The sequence below is a fragment of the Geotrypetes seraphini genome, chromosome 6, assembly GCF_902459505.1.
Source record: "Geotrypetes seraphini chromosome 6, aGeoSer1.1, whole genome shotgun sequence".
Classification (NCBI taxonomy): Eukaryota; Metazoa; Chordata; class Amphibia; order Gymnophiona; family Dermophiidae; genus Geotrypetes; species Geotrypetes seraphini.
This window is the reverse complement of record NC_047089.1, coordinates 36,968,637-36,989,966: the sequence shown is the minus strand read 5'-3', so window position 1 is coordinate 36,989,966 and position 21,330 is coordinate 36,968,637. Positions and strand designations below refer to the sequence as shown.

The window sequence follows — 21,330 nt, the reverse complement described above, 5'->3', positions numbered from 1 at the left end:
TGAAATCATTGCTGATCAGAATGGGACTTAGTTAACGTGACCATTTATTTTTTTCATCAAAAGGGGACATCTATTAATTGTCAGTCCCACCCCCAATCCCGCCCTAGTCCCGCCCCTCCATCCTGCCCCCAATTTTTTCCATTCATTTTTCATGTACACATAATATCTTATTAATTCATAATGGTAACCATAAAATTAAAAAAAACCTACAAAGCACACTATCGCAGAGAAAAGGTTAATTATCATTTATATTTGGGGGGGTTTCAAAGATATCAAGGCAGATGACATTAAGATATGCAGTGTCACCTCAGTAACTATAGAAAAATAGACAAATATAGTGCAAAATATAGACAGCAGATATAAATTCTCAAAACTGATACATTTTGATCACTAAATTGAAAATAAAATCATTTTTCCTACCTTTGCTGTCTGGTGATTTCATGAGTCTCTGGTTGCATTTACTTCTGGGTGCATCCTTTCTTTCATTTCTTTCTTTCTGCACTCGGGCTCTTTCTATTCCCTCCCTCCATCCTTCCTATGTCCTTAGTGCCCTCAGTGTTCCTTCCTATGTCCTTAGTGTCCCTTCCCATGTCCTTAGTGCCCTCAGTGCCTCCTTCCCACGTCCTTAGTGCCCCTTCCCACATCTTTAGTGCCCTCAGTGCCTTCTTCTTATGTCCTTAGTGCCCCTTCCCATGTCCTTAGTGCCCTCAATGCCTCCTTCCTATGTCCTTAGTGCCCCCAGTGCCTCCTTCCTATGTCCTTAGTGCCCCTTTCTATGTCCTTAGTGCCCCCAGTGCCTCCTTCCTATGCCCTCAGTGCTCCTTCCTATGTCCTTAGTGCCCCCGGTGCCTCCTTCCCATGTCCCCCTCACTGCCTTCCAGACTTTGTCCCACCCCCACCCCCGAAGCCAGCCTGCCTACCTCCCTCCCTCCCTGCCACGCCAAATCCAGCTTGTTTGCCTGCCTTCCTCCTTCCCTCCCTGCCGCGCAAAAAAAAAAAAGCCTCTCTCCTTCCTTCCCCCCCCAGGTCCGCCGCTGCTGATTGCCAGCCTCTCTCCTTACCTCCCTGCTGCTGCTAATCGCCGCCCAGAAGCCTTTTTCTCAGACGTCAATTCTGACATTGGAGAGGACGTTCCGGGCCAGCCAATCGCTGCCTGGCTGGTCTGGAACGTCCTCTCCGACGTCAGAATTGACGTCTGAGAAAAAGGCTTCTGGGTGGTGATTAGCAGCAGCTGGGAGGTAAGGAGACCAGCAGCGGTGGTGGACCGGGGGGGGCAGGGAGGGGTTAATCAGGTGCTGGAGGGAGGCTTTTTTTTTTTTTTTGTGCAGCAGGGAGGGACAGGAAGTGATCGCCTGGCCCGTTGTCCTTGCGCACAACTTTGGGATGCTGTCCCTGAAAATGGGACATTTCGGCGTCCCGAAGCTGTGTGTGAGGACAATGGGACAGGGGATCTAAAAACGGGACAGTCCCGTTCAAAATGGGACATATGGTCACCTTAGACTTAGTGCAATTCTATAAAGGCTCATGCTATATATAGAATCACGCTTAGCGTCTGTACGCTGCATAACATTTAGGCGCATCCATTTAGGCCAAGAAACACCAGGCCTAAAACCCTAAATGGATTTAAACAACACAGAAAATTTAGGCCCCCTTTTTATGAAGCTGTGGTAGAGCATTTTAGTTTGGGTTGGTGAGGTAAATGCTTCAGCGCTCAATCAATTCCTAAGAGTGTCGGAGCATTTACCTCACCAGCCCGTGCTAAAATGCTCTACCATAGCTTGAAAAAAGGGAGGCTTAGATCCCTTTTAAAAAAGAATATATACATAAATGTTATTCAAAACTTTTTCAGTGATGATTTGACTGTGGTAAAGTCAGTGTGCAACCTCTCATCCCAGTAGATTTCCTGGTTCGCTGTTTGTTGACCTAATTGCCAACCACATATTCATTTAATTATATGAGGTTTACCACAACTTATTTCTTGCTGAAATCGGACATACTATGGTGCTTTATGTGTCTAAGTGCTTTATCTAATCCTGACTGATATGCTGTTTTCCAAATTATTTCTTTCCGTTCTGCTATGTGCATTCTTCTTTTCAAATAAGAACTGCGTGCAGATCCTGGAAGTGTATGCATAGTACAGGCCGCATCTCAGTTACAGCAGTGAGACTGGTAATGGTTAACTAATAAATTTTTGGAAAAATATTTTTATTGCTCAAAATCTGGTAGGTGTGGGATACATTTTTTTTCGCGTGTTGCTTAATCCATTCCATGGTTCAGACAGTTGTTTTTACTAGAGAGAATCGCTTTTGTAAAATGCAAGGCTTGTGAAAATTGAGAAGGAATTCTATTCTCATACTTGGTCAGTGAAGTAGTACCCAGTGGCGTAGTAAGGAGGGTGCCAGGTCGGTGGGGGCGCTGGCACTTCCCCATCCCGCCCTACCACACCATGCCACCCTTACGCCATCTCTTCCCCCCCCCACCCTGTAGCTCCATATTATCTTCGCTAACGTGAGCAACTTCTGCCTATTGTTCGCAACAGCCTGGTTCCCCTCTGAATCACTTCTGGGTCACAGAGCCAGGAAGTGACATCAGAGGGAAATCCAACGCTGGTGCGAGGAGCATGCTTGAAGAAGCCACTCACGCTGGTGAAGATTAAGAGGAACCGGGAGGGGGGGAGGGAAAGTGCATGTGTGGAATGGGGGGCATGGAAGGAGTGGGGACATGGAGAGGAGGGGGGCACTGCCACCCCGGGTATCTTCTACCATTACTGCACCACTGGTAGTACCATAAGAGTACAGAGACTGTACACCTTTTCGTTGGGAAACAGACATACTGCTTGCTGGCAGTTATGATACCCGTTGGAGAATGGATGGAAAGGCACCCTTCTGACAAAATTATTTATTGCTGCTGAAGGGATTGCTTTAAATACTTTATGATAGTAACTCTCCATGGATTACAAGCTTCTGTTTTGGCAAAAAAGAATTAAGGGGAAAAAAATGTGCCACACTTACAGGGTCAATCATCAGTTCAGGTCCCTAAAGACAAACTGTAAACCAGGAAAAAAAAATGGGTGAAAGGAAAAGTCATGTAAAATACACATAGCCAGATATCACAATTGGAATATGTATTTCTAAATATTATATGAAAACAGTCAGAAGGGAATAGTGCAAAGGAATCAGGCCTGCAGCCTTAGAAGATTGTTGGGATACATTTTCTCTTGGGGCCCATGGCCACTTAACAAATCTTTCTGTCATGAAATCCCATCTCGTGAACAAGATTATGATAACTATCATACTTTTTAAACCTGAAAAATAAATATAGAGCAAGCTAGCAACAGAAACAGAAGGCAAAGTCGGCAGACATTCTGCAGGGATTGTATTTTAAAATTCCCCTATGTGAAGGATGCTGTCGGCTTTGTATCTGTGTACTGAAATATCCATATTGCTGTTTAAAGTAAAACTCTGGACACGTGTGTATGTGTCTGTCTCTTTGAAAATATGCTTGTGCACTTGCAGGGACAATGTACTTCAAGCTCAGCAGGTTATTTAAATATTTCCCTGTAAAACGATAAGGTGGGTAGCTATCCTTCCTTAATCTAGCTAAAATTGTGTGCAGTATTTCATAGTATGGGTACTTCTAGCTAGAATACTATGAGGTGTTCTACAGTGCCATATTACAGTCAGAGAGGAAAAGATTTGTCTAGATTGCATTTTCAGATCTATATGTATTATTTTAATTGAATTTTCAATAGAACAAAAAGCAGGCTCAAAATCCATGATAGTTTAGGTGAGCCTGAGCCTAAAGTGGGTGGGTACTTTCTATCCCTCAAAGTACTTCCTTGACCTGTATGCTAGTAAGATCCTCAAAAGGTCAGCTTGCTTATTCTTCTGCCTAAATGAAGGAAAAGACCTCTGAACACCACTCCATAGAACATATATAGTTCTCCAATGGTAATAAGGTAGTGGTAGGTATCATTTATGGGTCAAAAACCCTTCATATTTATGTATGACTCAATTTTAGTCGCCAATTTATTCAAAAATATCTATTTTCTGTATTTTTTCAAATTTTTTTCCCCAAACACCAGTATTAAGAAATAATTTATGTCTGTGCCATATTAGCTAGCATAGAACAAACTTAAAAGTTGTCACAAATTTACTACAGTTTTTACTGCTCAATTGCAAAGCTTGTTCGAAAATATATAAACAGGCACTTATTTTAAGCTCCGTGGCTAGGATGTAGTCATGTTTTGCCAAAAGTTTGCTAGACTAGGGGATACTCGATGAAGTTACAGGGAAATACTTTTAAAAACAATAGGAGGAGCTTTTTTTTTCACTCAGAGAATAGTTAAGCTCTGGAACGCGTTGCCAGAGGATGTGGTAAGAGCGGATAGTGTAGCTGGTTTTAAGAAAGATTTGAACAAGTTCCCGGAAGAAAAGTCCATAGTCTGTTATTGAGACATGGGGGAAGCACTGCTTGCCCTGTATCGGTAGCATGGAATATTGCTACACCCTGGGTTTTGGCCAGGTACTAGTGACCTGGATTGGCCACCTTGAGAACGGGCTACTGGGCTTGATGGATCATTGGCCTGACCCAGTAAGGCTATTCTTATGTTCTTATGTAACTTTCAAAATTTTTTTTTAAGTTACAGAGATACTGATGCAGAAAGGAATTTTCATAATGTGTCCAATAGATGCTCTTATGCAGGCCATTCTGGAAATGATGAAGCTGGAAATGTCTCAGGAATTCTCCAGTGTACAGCTAACATACTTGGTAGGTACTGTTTACCTTTTCATTTAGACATCCTACCAGAAACACAACTCTAAAGATGCCTGTCTGAATTCAGCATATTCAGGGGATATATGAAATTATACTTACATTTTGTCTGCCTAACTTGTAAATCCTCAACTAAACACAAATTGAACTTCTACTATTATTCAATAAGAAATATACACAAAAAACTATCCGACCGCGATAGCGGTTGTTAGCGCAGGGAGCCGCACTGAATGCTCTGCGGTGCTCCCGACGCTCATAGGAACTCTATGAGCGTCAGGAGTAACTGCTATCACGGTTTAGTAAAAGGGGGTGGGGGTGGATATAGTAGTGAAGGATAACTATGATCAAAAGACCAGTGAAAAGCTTATTCAAAAAATAGTGGAGAAAAAAAAGAGACCTCAGATAATCAATCCACTCCTTATCTCAGTACACAACAGTCCTGTAATGGAGCATAACACAGTCATTGGTCTCTCAAAAAACCACCTTCATAAGTATTGTTTCAAAAATTATTCAAACTGAGTAAAAAATACAGCCAAACTAAACTAAACTAAACCTTAGGCTTATATACCACATCTTCTCTATAACAGTAGAGCTCGGCACGGTTTACAAGAAAATTAGAAAGGAGAACAGATACACTATGGATTTGGAATAGTATGGAGAGGAGCGGAATTTATAACTTTGAAAATAGCCAAGTTTTCAGATGTTTTTGAAATGGTTGGAAAAAGCCCAGATCGCACAGTAGAATAGGAAAATTATTCCATAGCTCAGTAATTTTGAAAAGTAGAGACTTCCCTAGTTTGCCAATGCAGTTAATGCCTTTCAGCGTAGGAAAGAACAATTTAAATTTTTGAGTAGATCATCCTCGCTGTTGTCCAAGACGGTTAATCACTGGTATACATGAAACTTCCTCAAGTCCTGTCACATTATCTCAAGGGCAAGCAAACTCAAAAAGAGAAGAAAGAGGAGAGCTTCAGCCAGGCCAGATGTTATTAATAAAGGGTTGGTTAACAAGAGTAAGAATGTTATAATGCCCCTGTATTGATCCGTGGTGCGACCTCATCTGGAGTATTGGGTTCAATTCTGATCTCCTTAACTAAAGAAAGATACAGTGGCCCTAGAAGGGGAGAGTGTGGTGCAGGGTTAAAGCTACAGCTACAGCCTCAGCATCCTGAGGCTGTGGGTTCAAACCCAAACTGCTCTTTATGTTCAAGTTTATTATATCTTTGATATACCCTCCATCAAAATTTATCTAGACGGTTTTCAATCAAGTCACTTAATCCCCCCATTGCCCCAGGTACATCAGATAGCTTGTGAGCCCACCAGGACAGACAGGGAAAAATGCTTGAGTACCTGAATAAATTCATGTAAATCATTCTGAGCTCCCTTGGGAGAACAGTATAGTAAATTAAATAAATAGAAAAGGTTCAAAGAAGAGCAACCAAGATAATAAAGGGGATGGAACTTCTCTTGTATGAGGAAAGACTAAAACGCTTAGAGCTCTTCAGCTTGGAAAAGAGACAGCTGAAGGGAGCTATGACTAAAGTCTACAAAATCTTGAGTGGAGTAGAATGGATACAAGTGGATCGATTTTTCACTCCATCAAAAATTACAAAGACTAGGGGACACTCGATGAAGTTACAGAGAAATACTTTTAAAACCAATAGGAGGAAATATTTTTTCACTCAAAGAATAGTTAAGCTCTGGAACGCGTTGCCAGAGGTTGTGGTAAGAGCGGATAGCGTAGCTGGTTTTAAGAAAGGTATGGACAATTTCCTGGAGTAAAAGTCCGTAGTCTGTTATTGAGAAAGACATGGGGGAAGCCACGGCTTGCCCTGGATTGGTAGCATGGAATATTGCTACTCCTTGGGTTTTGGCCAGGTACTAGGGACTTGGATTGGCCACCGTGAGAACAGGCTACTAGGCTTGATGAACCATTGGTCTGACCCAGTAAGGCTATTGTTATGTTCTTATGGAGTTTTTTGAGAGACCAATGACTGTGCTCCATTACAGGCCTGTTGTGTACTGAAATAAAGAGTGGATTGATTATATGAGGTCTCTGTTTTTCTCCACTATTTTTTGAATAAGCTTTTCAGGGATATTTGAATAAGCTCATACCATGGTCTTTTGATCATAGTTGTTATCACTTCTATAGTTTTATGGGTGTATAACTTGTAAATCAGCAGTTATTCTCTGGCAGGTCTGGCGAGAGAGGGACATGGATTTGTAGGGAACGAAATACTGGAAATGTCTAGAAGAGTCCTAATGTTGGGGGAAAAGTAGATCTAGATATTCTAATTTTGGGGGGAGGGGGGAGGGGGGTCTCCCAGGCTTATTTTGGTATGGATACTTTGGAGAATCAGAGCAGGTATGGTCTGAAATGGTAACTTTCACTTTATCATGGCTTTTGATTGTATGCTGTTTGCTTATCATCATATCAGTGCATCAGATTGGTAAAAAAAGTATTTTTAAATTGATGCTGACAAATGAATATGTGGAAATTTAAGTAGTCACTCAAAGATTGTGAAATGTGAACATGATGACAGTCCCTTTATCTGCATCCACTTGGGCTTAAAAAATGGTGAAAACCCCCCTCAGACACCCGTACACATTGTCCAATTTATCAGTAAGCTTGCTCTGTATCCCCATCTCACATTTCCTAGCATCCCCCCTCTGGGTTCTGCTGTACCTATCTTCTCAGTGTCTACCATTGACTGATTGTTGTTCTCCCAATGGTTCCCCCCTGCTTAGTATCTCTTTTCTTTCCCCAAATTCAGCTTCTCCTTTCTCACTCCCCCTTCTTCCCACACTGCCCTGTCCACCTCAACTCATCACTCCACTTCAGAGCCACAACTCTCCTTAACTATTCCTAGCTTGCCCCCATTCCCAAGCAGTCTGGCATTTCTCTCCCTTCTCTTTTCCTCTTCCAATACAGTATCTAGCTTTTTCTCTTCTTTCTCACTCCCCAGCATGTACATCTTGTCCCTTCCACCTGCTCTTCCCATTTCTCCAGCAGCAGTGATTCAGAGAGGCAGATTCTGCTGGCATCAAGGCCTCTTCTTGGGCAGTGTCCTGAATATGTAGAAAATGAAGTTGCATCAGAGTAAGTGTGACATGCCTGAGAAGTTGAAGGCAGCTTGTCTCAATTGCCTCTGATGGAGAAGCATGAAGGACTGGGAGGAGAGGGGGAAGAGTGGACAGAAGGGAGAGGGAGAGATGCAGGACTTTAGTAAAAGTGGCTCTGCAGCTGCGGCACACATTCAGCATGATGTCCTTTCACTGGGGTGGCAAAGGGGGCAACTAATATTTGGGGGGGGGAAGCATTTGCACTCTCATGCCCCCCCCCCTTTAGCAATTCCTATGTCAAAGCCCAACTCACAGCCAGCTCAAAACATAGAAACATGATGGCAGATAAAGGCCAAATGGCCCATCTAGTCTTCCTGTCTGCAGCATCCATCATCCCCTACTCTCCCTAAGAAAACCCATGTGCCTGTCCCAGGCTTTCTTGAATTCAGAAACAGTCTTTTTCTCCACCATCTCTACCAGGAGACTATTCGACTGTAGCTTCTGCCTGCTCAACCAATCAAATTCAGAGCAGTTCTGTCAAGGCCTTCAGGGCTTTCAGTGAATCCCCAACCCTGTTTGATTGGTTGAGCAGGCAGCCTGCTCTACCAATCAAACTGCATCAAGGAAAAAGTAAACAAAATGAGAAAAAAAATGCACAGCTGTAGATCGGCCACTGAATCCCCTGAAGGCACACCACTGTGATAGGTATGAATCTGTGCTCTACTGTCATTAACAGGGGTCATAAGTCTGTGTCCCACTGTCATTGATAGGCATGAATCTGTGTTGATACAGTTCCATGTATAATTATCGCAGTAGCTGTCCACATTAGCTTTGTGGAGACCTCTCTCTCTCTCTATATATATATATACTATGACAGTGATGACTGTATGCTATACATGATTTGTTCCCTGAGGAAATAATTATTCCAGTCCTGGAAATGAAAGGAACTGTGGATGAAATGTCTTAGCATGTGGAGCATTTAATATAATTTGTAAATTATGCAGGGCTCTGTGTTCAAAAGAATTTAGCCTTAGGTGCAGAATAGCTAAAACCCTTTTGAAAATGGAATCCAGTATGATGAAGGATAGTTTGATATGACACTTTGATAGCTTGCTTCCTTTTCAAGATTCTGTAGAAAGAAGATATTTGGTGATCCTCATTAAGAACCTATATATACATAAGTCTTTGTAGACTGTGAAAACAAAAACATTCCAGTTTTCTCTAAGATCTGAATACTTACTTCAGATAGATGTGTAGTCTCCAATATTGTTTCAGTTTTAGATGAGTACAATTTGAGGTTTTGGGTGGGTTGGTTTTCTATTTCAAGGTTTATTAACATAGCTTCAACAAACCAATAACAGGTTTCCAACAACAAAGGATATACAGCATCTTCCAGCAAGCAGATCCATCGCAATATTTTCTTCAAAAGCATTCTTAACTCACACAACACAAATCGGGTAGACAGCAACCACTTATCTGAGTTACTCCCCTATTTCCCGCCTTATCCTATCCAATGAATACACTTCGACTCCATGCCTGTTCTAAAACTGGGAAATTAAGGCCACAGGAGTAACACAACATGTTTCATGTTTACAATATACAACATAACTTAACAGAATAATAGAAATAATCATAACCCTCAGTCCCTTACCTAACTAAGGCCCCTTTTACAAAGGCAATTATTGCGGCAGGCCATGGTAATCTCTCCGATGCCCATAGGGATTCAGTGGGGTAAATGTGTGCATGCGTGTGTGTGGGGGGTGGTGGTGGAGGTGTAGATGGGGGGTGGGGGACGTAGGCTTCCATTGCATAACCAGGGGCCTTCAGGACTTCTAGGATCTCTACTGACATGTTCAGCTCAGGATTAACCAAACTCAGAAGGGGTACCGTCGTCCAAGCTGATCATCCCCTGGCATTAATCCTTTTCTGCCCCAGGTGGCCAAAGCAAGCCCACCTGGTTCGTATTATCATCCTCCCTTCCCACTATTTAGGCTGGGGAAGACCTATGTGTCAATTTCCACCACCTAACTTGCCTTGTCTATGAGCCTGGACCCTCCCCTCCATACAAGAGGGGATAGCCATCCCCCTCATTCACATGGGCTAGCATTTGCCTCACTTTAGAGGTTAGCCTTACACATCTGCTTCTGATGGCCCCATTTTTTGCTATGTTCTCGCTTATCTGCCTCCCCCCCACTGTTTCAAAGCCCGGGATAGTGACCCCCTCACTTGTCATGTGCCCACAACTTCCACTCCTGGCTGCAGCCCTCCCTAAGGAGTAATATTTCAATAGCATCCTCTAAGTCACTGTTGAATATGTCTAGCTCTATGACTAATTTATTTGAGTGGATTGACTGGTGTTGGTTAACAGTATACCATCTCCTTTGTGTATTGAACTGATATTATCCTCTCAAAAACATTTATTTATTATCCTTCCATCAACATATTTTATAGTATAGACATATGTGTACCATCGGGGGCGGTATAACCCAGAACAGTCTTCCTCAATTAAGTTGTGGACTGTGCTAATCCCTTGGATGCCTTCATGAATACGTGCATCCATTTGTTTAATTTTTGTCTTGTCCTTTCTACTGCCCGGTGAGATCTTTCCCCCTTTCATACCCGGTGTGGGATAATGTGGGACCAAGCCAAAAGCGCTAAAGGACATATCCTTTTAATTTAAAGGATGTCCCGCTGTATACTGTATCACATGCAGATTAGTACTACCTCCCTAAGTAAGGTAATGACCCCTTGATATTTTGAGGTTAGCCTATTTATATTTTCCACCACTGCCAAAGTGTCAGTGTTTGTTTACCAAGGATGGAGCCCACAACATCAATGCAACTAGTATAGGGAATAGTTCAAGGAATGTATGTCCCTCATGATGCCCAATTTGCACCATGTGATAGGCCATTGCTCTGCACACCAGGCCCCTTGGAAGTATATGCTGAAACCCGTTCCTTCTGAAGCCTCAGTGTGAAACTGCAACTCCTCGCTGTCTAAGATTGGTCTTTTCCAAAATGTCAATCCATTAAAATCCCTGACGAATTGCTCTAGACCTGTAAATCTCTTTTATATGGAATTGGTCACACTGATGAAATGATGCCTTTTTAAACTCCTATAGTGGCCAAAGCCATCCTGCGGGAGAATATCAGTGCCATAGGTATCACCCGTGAAGCAAATGCCAGTAGCCCTAGCAGGGACTGAAACTGTTTTAGAATTGCTTTCTTGGCCTGAGTAAAATACTCAATTGTTCCCCTCAGTTATCCCCTAGATAACTTATCTTGAAGCAACCTTGAAACTTGAAGTGAGGCATCAATTTCTATACCTAGGAAAGTTAAGGAAGCCATTGGGACAACTGTCTTTTCTGCAGCTAATGGGATTCCAAAGCGAGCTGCTAGTCTCTGGAATTTATCTAAAGCAGCTTTACATTCCTTGTTCCTTCTTCCTATAAAAAGGAAACTGTCCAAGTAGTGTATGATGCATAGGTACCCTATGATCTGCCCTATAACCCAGTGAACGAATGTACTGAACTGCTCAAAGTACTTGCATTCCCATAGAGATACATTTGTCGAAATAAAATGAACCACTTAGATGGAAACCTAGTAACCTAAAAAATTCTAAGTGCACTGGTAGTAACCTGAAAGCTGACTCAATATCTGCCTTTCTAACAGCACTTCCATGCTCAATTGCCTTAGTAGCTGAATAACCTTCATCTAATGACATATACTGTACCGTACAGAGCTGGGATGTATGTGATCATTGATAGATGCTCCCTCGGGGTAGGAGAGGTTATTTATGATGCAGAATTTTCCAGGGTCTTTTGTAGGCAAACACCCAGAGGGGATACTATGAGGTCATGGAAGGGCATTACTTCAAATGGGCCTACTACCCTACCCAGTGCTATTTCTTTGTTATCTTTTTTTCTGTGACAATCTCCCAATGTGTGCATGTAGTTATGGCATTTCTAGGAAATGGTGGACCCCCAGGCAAGGAGCCAGAATATGGGATCTTAAAAGCCTGATGAAAACCTATTAGTTTAAATTCTGCTTGTTCTCACATGGCGTATTGCAGTAGCCACAGACTCATGGCCTGTATATTAATTGGTGTTGGTGCTAGGGACTTCCAACTGTCAGTGTGACAGAACCTTCTTGTTTTTCATTGCATGGCAGAGTGGGGGTAATCCACAGTGTGTGCATGCGTGGCAAAATCTGCAGGGGTTCCATGTACATTAACATGTATTAAATTGCCTACACAGCCTTTTACTAAGTGGGATATTGCTCCTTGGTGGTTTTTCAAACGTTGGGTGTGGAAGTCTCTCGGGGTTGAATGGCCTAGGTGGAGTAATTTCGTTGAGCCATAGGTCTACAACCCTATGGCGCTAGGAAATGGAAGGGTCCTCTGACATACTTTTTCTAAACTTGATATCATAAAAGTGTTTGAGGCTTGTGCAGATGAGGATGGAGCTTGCAGGAATGGGGCAGGGACAGGAAAAGAACTCACAGGGATGAAATCGGAAAATGAGTTTCCACAGGGATGGGGAAAAATTTGTCCTTGTGTCATTCTCTCCTGTTTATTTTACCAATAACTTATGCTATTTTATCATAAGTTCATTTTATACAATGAGACCTAGTTATTAGAATCCTGGGTTAACAGTAAAATAACACATCTTAACAGTAACTCACATTGATAACTTGGCCCCTTAACGGTAGCACACATAAATAATGTCCCTCTTCAATGTCTTGTACTTTATTCACATCTAATCTATTTTCAAATTATTTGCAGGGCTGAAGTTTGAAGACTTGCAAGAACGATTTGGTGAAGAATTCTTCAACATCTGCTTTGAAGAGAATGAGAGAGTCCTTCGAGCTGTAGGTGGCACATTACAAGACTTCTTTAATGGCTTTGATGCTTTATTGGAACACATTAGGACTTCAGTTGGAAGACAGATCACTCTTGAATCCCCTTCTTTCTTATGCAAAGAGCTCCCTGATGGCAATCTTATGCTTCATTACTTTCATCCACATCATATTGTTGGATTTGCTATGCTTGGAATGATCAAAGCAGCAGGAAAGAAAATCTACCGATTAAAAGTTGAAGTGGAGCAAATCATAAATGTAAATGACAAACTGTGTTCCAATGGTTCAAGTCCCAGCAATTGCAACTGTCTTACATTCCTTATCAAAGAATGTGACAATTCAAACATCACTAAAGCACTTCCACTAAAACTCTCCCATTCTTCTTCAGACTTAAGAATACGTATCAACACTTTCTGTAGAGCATTTCCTTTCCATCTGATGGTCGATCCAAACATGACGATCCTTCAGCTTGGGGAAGGACTTAGGAAACAGATAAAGTGTGACATTCACAAGACCCTGAAATTCCAAGACTGTTTTGAAATAGTTTCTCCAAAAATCAGTTGCACTTTTGAGGAAGTTCTGTTGAGGCTGTCAACACCATTTGTGATCCGAAATAAACCAGATGATTCTGGATTTGAAGATACAGACAAGGTAAGAGAAGTAATAAACAAAGGTAGGATCAAGTATTTATTACATCTGAACCAGAATTTCAAAACGTAATTTTGGATTCCTTTTTATGAGAGGGTTTTGAAAAGTTCTCAGCCTAACCAAGAAGAGAATGACGTGGATATGGTTTAATCAATGATCTGAAACAATGTCAAAACAGAATTTCATTTCTGCAAACTGGCAGTTAAGGAAATAAGATAACATTCTTTTCAGCAATAATGTGCAGAATTTAGGAAGTTGGTTGGTTGGGCTGAGAACTTTTTAGCAGTCTCTTGTATTTCTTCCACTTACCAAAAATGTGTACAATCTAGTGATCCAAAATTTGTATCTAGGATATGCAAATCCTGAGATTACAATTTGTGATTAATTGAGATTTTTGTGATTTAGGGGAGAAGTCATTAATATGGACTACCATTTCGACAGATTATTTTACTAGAAGTCTTGATATCTTAGCATGGTGTCCCATTTTATGCAATGAGACCCTGTGCTAAAATGTAGTAAAATAACCCATCTTAAAGGTAGCCTACACTGATATCTTTCCCCCTTGATTGTCTCACCATGACTTAAACTAGGGCTGTACAGAATAGTGCCTTGAATATGTTTTCATATTTGGCCACATAGTGATTTAAATTTGAATACGAATAACCTAGGGCTCTACTGTGCTAAATTCTACTGAAATAAATACTGAAGCTCTGATTTCACATTGCTTCTTATTTTTTTTTTTGTTAAAGTTCAATGCCCATTTTTCATATACAGCTGAATAATAATAGGAATATATGCTATTCAGTGTAGCTCTAATCTGAACTGAAGTTTCTGGATTGTGAATTGAATTGGGGTAACATTATATACTTTTTGACTATGTTTAGTGAGTTAGGAGGTAATGTTAGCTGGATGAAATAAAATAGAATTATAGGGTGTAAAATGATATATTCCATTCATTTTTGAAAGGTTAAAAATCAGTAGAAAAAAATGTTATATTTGGTTAAGAAAATAAAATGTGGGTTTGTCTGGTGTTAGAAGTCCTCACAATTTGTTTTCCTTATACAATGGGTCTAATTTTTTGAGAGAGTTTTCTAGTGTATATTGGTAAAAGTTTTTAAAAAATCAGGCTTAAAATGTAGGCAGGGTTGTATACAAGCAGAATAACTTATGGAATGCTAATGCAACTTGATAACTGACATAGGGCAGGGGCTTAGAAACAGAAATATTCTATTTCCTTACCTTCAAGAGTACAATGGCATGAGTAGAAATACTGTATGAGTGTTACTGCTATCAGTAGTAACTAAACACACTTCTACTTGTTATCGGAAACAAAACAGATACATACATATATCACAAACACTAATACAGAGGCACTGCAACAAGTGCCAGAGGAAAAGAGCAACCAATAAAATGAAAAATGAGAAGGAAAAAGCCTCAGATCCCAACCTCCACCCTACAGTGACAAGTTGCAGATATAGCAGGATAAACCTCATAGGCTTAAAAAAAAAAACCTCATTAAATTAAACTGGTGCTCTGTGCAATGCAATTAAATCCACTGAAATTCCAAAGATTAACAAATAAATGGCTTATCTGCATTATGAAAAGTCTGTCACACCAACAATGGCCAATGTTTCACATTCATGGCTACTTCAGGATGTGAACACACTGCACAGACCTAGCAACAAAAGCCATAATAACTTCAGAAAACAGATACATGTATACACAAGTGCTGAAAAATACATTAATTGTATTGTGTAAAGAGAAAAACAATGTACTGTATTGTCAGAAACCACCTTAGTGATGTATTCCTGCTTTACAAATGTGGCTACAAGATGCCATCCAGAACTAAAACAAGGAAAGGGAAAGGGAAGAATTGATTATCATATTTTCATTTCCCCAAATGCCCTGCTTAAAGGCAAAGGATAAACAGAAACATAGCTGATGATGATGATGATTATCTCTGCATTCTGGAGGTATGGTATATCTAGAAGAGAGGTGAACCACCTCAATGGATGCGTGGAAAGCAGTAAGTGGTAGAGAACATGCAATACAAAAACTAAAGGCAGCAACATTCAAAGCATTGAGAAAACTTAGGAAAGAAGTCAATCTCATAATCTCCACCCCTTATGACTCTTCTCATGCTTCTTCTATTGACATCATCATCTGCAAGCTTATATCACTACTAGTGTTTAAGCCCATTAGATTAACGGGTGCTAGAATATATGTGCAGACTTAAGAGTTAAAACAATTTACTGAAAACTTACCATGAGAACTTTAATATCCATTGTAGGGTTGATTTATTATAAGTTTTTCTATTTGTTGTTGCATGTAGTGGGTTAAGAAATTTTTTGATTTCCCATTTGTCCAGATCTGTTTGCCTCTGGGGTATATAGGTGCAATTAAAAAACCCAAAGTGACTGAAAAATATATTATTTTTGTGAGATTATTCTGAAACATTGTAAATGACAGTATTTTATTGTAAAATGCTCTCCCCTTTCTAACTATGCATACAAACAATCTCAATTACCTAAAACCTCCGTCAACTGAATATAATACTCATACTTTGCAGTCAACATAAGAAACCCTGTGTAACTTAAGTGTGTAAAGGAATGCTTGGTGCCCAGATGCTTCTCTGTTTGGTGGTTCTATTATATTGTGCATGTGCAGGCATGTAGTATAAAAGTGTGCATGTGTATTTAAGGGTTTTATTAATATTATTAAGATAATTTTAGAAATTTTTTTTATGTTGTATATCTATAAAATATCCTTATAGACAATATTTCTTGTAAAGATTCTGTTTGAGTTAGGTAATAATTTTCCTTGGTTAGGGCCATCTACAACTGTCATCAGAATATCTGAAAAACTTCTAACTCTAGAAAAAGCTACATATAAATGGCCATGGCTGAATACTGGTTCTTGTAAGTAAATGCCCACTTTTTCTAAAGTTTGCCCCTGAGATTTATTGATTGTCATGGCGAAGGCTAATGTGACTGGAAATTGTTGTCTTCGTAATGTAAAGGGCAAATCAGTGGATGTTGGAGCCAAATCAATACGTGGAATAAAAACTATTTCTCCTTCTGCTGAACCGGTTATTACTTCAGCAATGATGAGGTTGTTCTTTAAGTCTCTAATGATGAGGTGGGTACCATTGCACAATCCTCTTTTAGTATTTAAATTTCTAAGCAGCATAATGATTGCTCCTTTTTTAAGGTTGAGTTTATGTTTTGGCATTCCTATTGGAATTAGTTCATTGAGGAACTCTATGGGATAGTTTTGATTGTCTTCCTGAGTGGAGTCATCAATTGAGGTGGAGCTGAGATATGTTACAGTCTGTCCTTCTAAAATGTTGAGTACCTCTTCATTTATGGAGTTTACATCAGAGTTTTTTGGGCAAAGTATAGATTTTTTTGTTAATTTTGGAATATCTGTAATAGTAATTTTTTCTCCTAAAAAGTCTTTGATGAGATTGTTTGTGGTTAAAATTTGGGAAGAGATTTCAATAATGTCATCAGGCAAGCCGTCAATATGTGGTGTATCACCATTACCAACTTTGATGAGCCAAATGCTGAAATCAGTATCTATTGATCGAATATTGTTTTTAAGGTTTAGGACTTTGAATATGGGCCAGAGTTTGTTATTCTTTATACATGTCTCTACAATTTTTGTCTGGTCAGCATGAGGCACCACTGGAAGTGTTTGACGGAAATCTCCTCCAAGTAGGAAAACTTTTCCTCCAAAGGGTTTATTGTTATCCATTATTTCTTGTAGTAGTTTGTCAACCACTGTAAGAGCTATAGAGGGGGCCATAGTACATTCGTCCCAAATGATTAGTTTAGCGGATCGTAAATTGTCAGCATCAGTTGAATTTATGTGCATATTGGATATTGAGTTCTCAAGTATAGCCACGAGTAATTTGAATTGGGAGTGGTATGTTCTCCCACCCTTAAGAAGATTTGCTTCTATACCTGTGGAGGCTACAGGGAGTACAATGTTACCTTGTGCATGAAATGTGTGGAGAAGTGTTTTGTAAAGGTAGGTTTTACCACTACCTCCTGGGCCATCCAAGAAGAAACAACGTTTGGAGAGGCAGTTATTTTGGGTTGCTGAGACTATTTCTTGTAAAGCTGTTTTTTGATCTACGTTTAAGGTTGTTATCATTTGTTCAGCTTTTTGTTTTTCAAAGGTTTGGTCGTAGCTATTTGTTATTATGTTAGTATTTGGGAGTGTGTATGGTAATCCAAAATCTTTACATTTTTTTCCTTGTAGTAGTAAAACGTTGGATATGTCTTTGAGTGCTATGTTTCGACATAGAATGCATTCATTATTGTGAGTGATATGTGTTTGAACTAAATCTTCAATAAGATATTGTTCGTATTTTAGGAAAAGATCATTCATATTTTGTAGGGAAGCAAATATGCAGATGTATGCAAATAATTCCCTTAGTTGTTTAGGCATGCTGTATTGCACTGCATCTTCCAGAGTGCTGTCCTATACTTTATCATCGTTAATGAGGCCTCTTTATTTGGCAGCCTGTTGAAAAGTGGGGTAGATATTTTCATTTACAGTTCTTAGATGTTCAAATGACTGTGCACCAGAAACATTGAGCAATAGTAGGCGCAGAGAATAGCGTTCTGGATCAGATAGAATACATAAGTCCAATAACTTTTTCTGCACCCCGTTGACGTAATTTCCAAATACAATGGTCAGAGTCAAAGACATAGTGTAAAGGAATGTCGGAGTATAATATACTCCTTGCTTCTTTGTGGTTTTGATTTAGTTTGAACCAAGCTGTCAAATGAGTATTGCGTTGTGAAGCTATATGTGCTGCTGTAGAAATGTTATTTGGGTTGAAAAATATAGTTTGTTCGTCAGGCAAATGTACTGCTAATCTGAGTATAGTATAATTGATAATGCGTTTCGAATTCATTCAAATGCCATGCTGCTTCTGGAGCGCTCACATATCTTGAATTCATAAAAGTTTTAATTTCATCATGATTTAAACTACCCTGTTCTTGAATGACATTTGCACAATCATGACCTTTGTATAAGTATTTAAATAGGTATTTGATGCTTTTCACAGAAGCACACACTTCAACATTAATGTGGCAATTGTACTTTAGGGCTAGATATGGATTATATGGTACAACCCAACTATTATCGATTGTTTTTCCGCTAACATTTGAAATTTGACCTGTGTTTCGTCTTCTGTATTTGGGATAACCATTAATATTTGCTATAGTTTGTTGAAATTGTTTTGGGTAATCCTTACTGCATTTGCCATTTTTCATACACGGAGAATTAAGATTGTGTATTCCACATGGTCCATGAAACATATGTTTTGTTACAATTGCATATAAGCGTGGAATGGTGGTTATAATTGGAATTTCTGCAGATACAATTTTGTCTATTATTTCTTCTGTTTTTGGTTTACTATCTTCTTTAAGAATGAGTAGTATGTGAACATGTAGTAAACCCCTCTTTTGAAATTCAATCACGTATACAATGGCTTTTGTTAGTCCAAAAATATGTTTTTTACAGATATCATTGATCATTGCTTTTAGTTTTATGTGAAATACTCTTGCAACTAAATCTGGGTGTGCATCAGCAGTTTGTCCATGTTGTAGGTTATTAACGATTTCTTCCCATTTGGAGTTGCACATCATTGTAATGAAAAGATCAGGTTTGTCATATTTTCTGACAATTGCCATTGCATCTTGATAATTTTGTAGCATGTTTCTGGGGCTACCTGTAAATGATGAAGGCAAAATGTAAGTTTTTCCAGGAATTAGGCCTGCATAATTGGCTTCATTAATTAAATAGTCCATTAATCCTGAGTATTTTTCTACTTGTAATTTTGGTTGATTTTGGCGTGCGTAATTTAGTCTGTTGACTTCAGTTTTGACATATGCATCTACGATATATTGTTGTGTAACTCGACCAGCATTTAAGAAGGGATTAAATTCATCTCTGATGGAAAGTCGGTACCCATAATATTGCATTTGTGTTACTCTCTCTAGGATTTCGTGACTTATTTGTTAAGCCTACTAAGGCTTGTGGTCTGTGTTGCAAAGGTATGTAAATTCCCCAGCTTTGATCCCCATATGGGAAGAGCAATGGGTAAACCATGGGTTCCAGATTAGGATCAAGAACACTAATTTTTTGTGTTATCCTTTGTGTTGGGTTTTCTGCATTTGGTTTGCAGTGTATAAGGAGATCTCGTTCAAGTGGTGGTTCTCCGTCATTATTTTGAAAAATAAATGCAACTTCATTATGTGTTGGTGCGTTATAACGTCTTTGATCATTTTTACGATCTTGTACTATTGTCTTAGTGACCTCCTTAGTAACATTGCCTGTTCTGATGTTATCATCTTCATATTCTTTTTCAACTAGTTGCAACATTTTGCAGGCCTCTGCAAATGGATTGCATTGTGCCATAAGTGTGCTTAGTGTGTGCATAAGTTCTGGATTTATTCCAGAGTTAGGTGAAATGTGCATTCTCTGTTCTGCAGCTTCTGAGGGATCTAAAATATATAATTGTGCATACTGTCTGTTTTGTCCCTGTTGTGGGTGCAGTGTGCCTACTCTGTGACAAATGGAACCATGGATGCGGAAACAGTATGGGCCATGTCCAGGAGGTGGAGCAATGTTTGCTCCCATGGAGGCAAATGCTAGTGCACTGTTTATGGATCGTATGTTCTAGAATAAATTTTTGCTATAATGATGTTGATTGGTCATGAGTTGCTGGATGAAAGGATGTGTATTAATTGGTGGAAGATGTACTTTTTCTTTTGAGCAACATTGTGAAAATTTGGAATCTGAAGGTCTTTCTGCTTCAAAATATTTAGCATTACAAAAGTAGCAGATGTGATCTAAATATCCACATGTATATGTTTGAATGTTATCCTCATTAATATTTTGCATGTCATTTATAAATGCAATTGGTTGTATTCCGGTCCTTGACTGTTGAGTATTTTTTTTTCTATGTGTCAGATGTGTTATTGTGGTGTGTTGCTCACTTTGTGATTGTTGTTCTTGTGAAGTCAGTGTTGCTTTTGTATTTGTTTGTTGTTGTGTATTTTTTGTGAGGGTTTTTAAAAAAAAAAAATTTCTATTTGCTTGCCTTTGTTTTTCTTTTTTGGTATGTTTCTGACGCAGTAATTTTTGTTCTTCTGGAGTTAGAGTTGCAATTTTAGTTCTTTTTCTTTCTTTGTCTTTTTGACTTTTTTTTTTTTCCCTCTATAGATATGTTTGCTCGTTTTTGTTTTTGTCTTTCAGCATGTTTCAGACGCAGTGATTGCTGTTCATACGGAGTCAGATTGGCTATTTTATTTTTTTTGTACTTTATTTTTTTTGAAGTTGATTTTTCTTTTCTTCAATAGATATACGTGCTCATCTTAGCTGTTGTATTTTTGCAAGTTTCCGACGTATTTTTTTCTTTTTTTTCTGGAGTTAGTTGCTCTTTTTTTTTTTGTGCTAATTTTTTTTAACGTTGATATTCATGTAGTTCAACACTTTTATTTGTATCTGTTTGGTTTTCTCTTTCTGATTTTCTCCTCTTCAAGTGTACTTGTATATGTGACTGTTCTTCCTCTAGATGTCTTTTTGAAAACATTTTTTTTTTTAAATTTTTGAAAATGTTATTTTCAGTGTGTTTGTTTAATCCGAGGGTTGGAGTAGCTGACTGGTAGTACAGGTTTTTTAGGTTAAGTGACTGCTGTTAACAGGTTTTTTTTGCACAGTGAGTGCTGGCAATCGTTGTATAGGCTCACTGACTGATGGCTGTGTTTGTTTTTTACAAAGTGACTGATGGAAATGATTTTTTGCACACTGAGTATTTGCAATGATTGTTTAGGCTCACTGACTGCTGCCACTGGTTGGTTTTGCCTCAGTGACTGATGGATCTGGTTGTTTTTATTACACTGAATGTTGGCAATAGTTGTATATGCTCACTGACTGTTGTGATTGCTTTTTTTTACGTCCCCTTCCAACC

General features: G+C 39.3%; 1 protein-coding gene across 1 annotated transcript in view; it reads left to right on the top strand.

Annotated features, from left to right (window-relative positions):
* GUCY1A2 (guanylate cyclase 1 soluble subunit alpha 2) overlaps window positions 1-21,330 on the top strand; it is a 359,928-nt gene that overhangs the window by 54,460 nt on the left and 284,138 nt on the right. Inside the window, exons 3-4 of the mRNA XM_033950369.1 lie at window positions 4,643-4,770; window positions 12,619-13,343. Coding sequence (XP_033806260.1) covers window positions 4,643-4,770; window positions 12,619-13,343 — 853 coding nt within the window. The remainder of the gene's footprint in view (window positions 1-4,642; window positions 4,771-12,618; window positions 13,344-21,330) is intronic.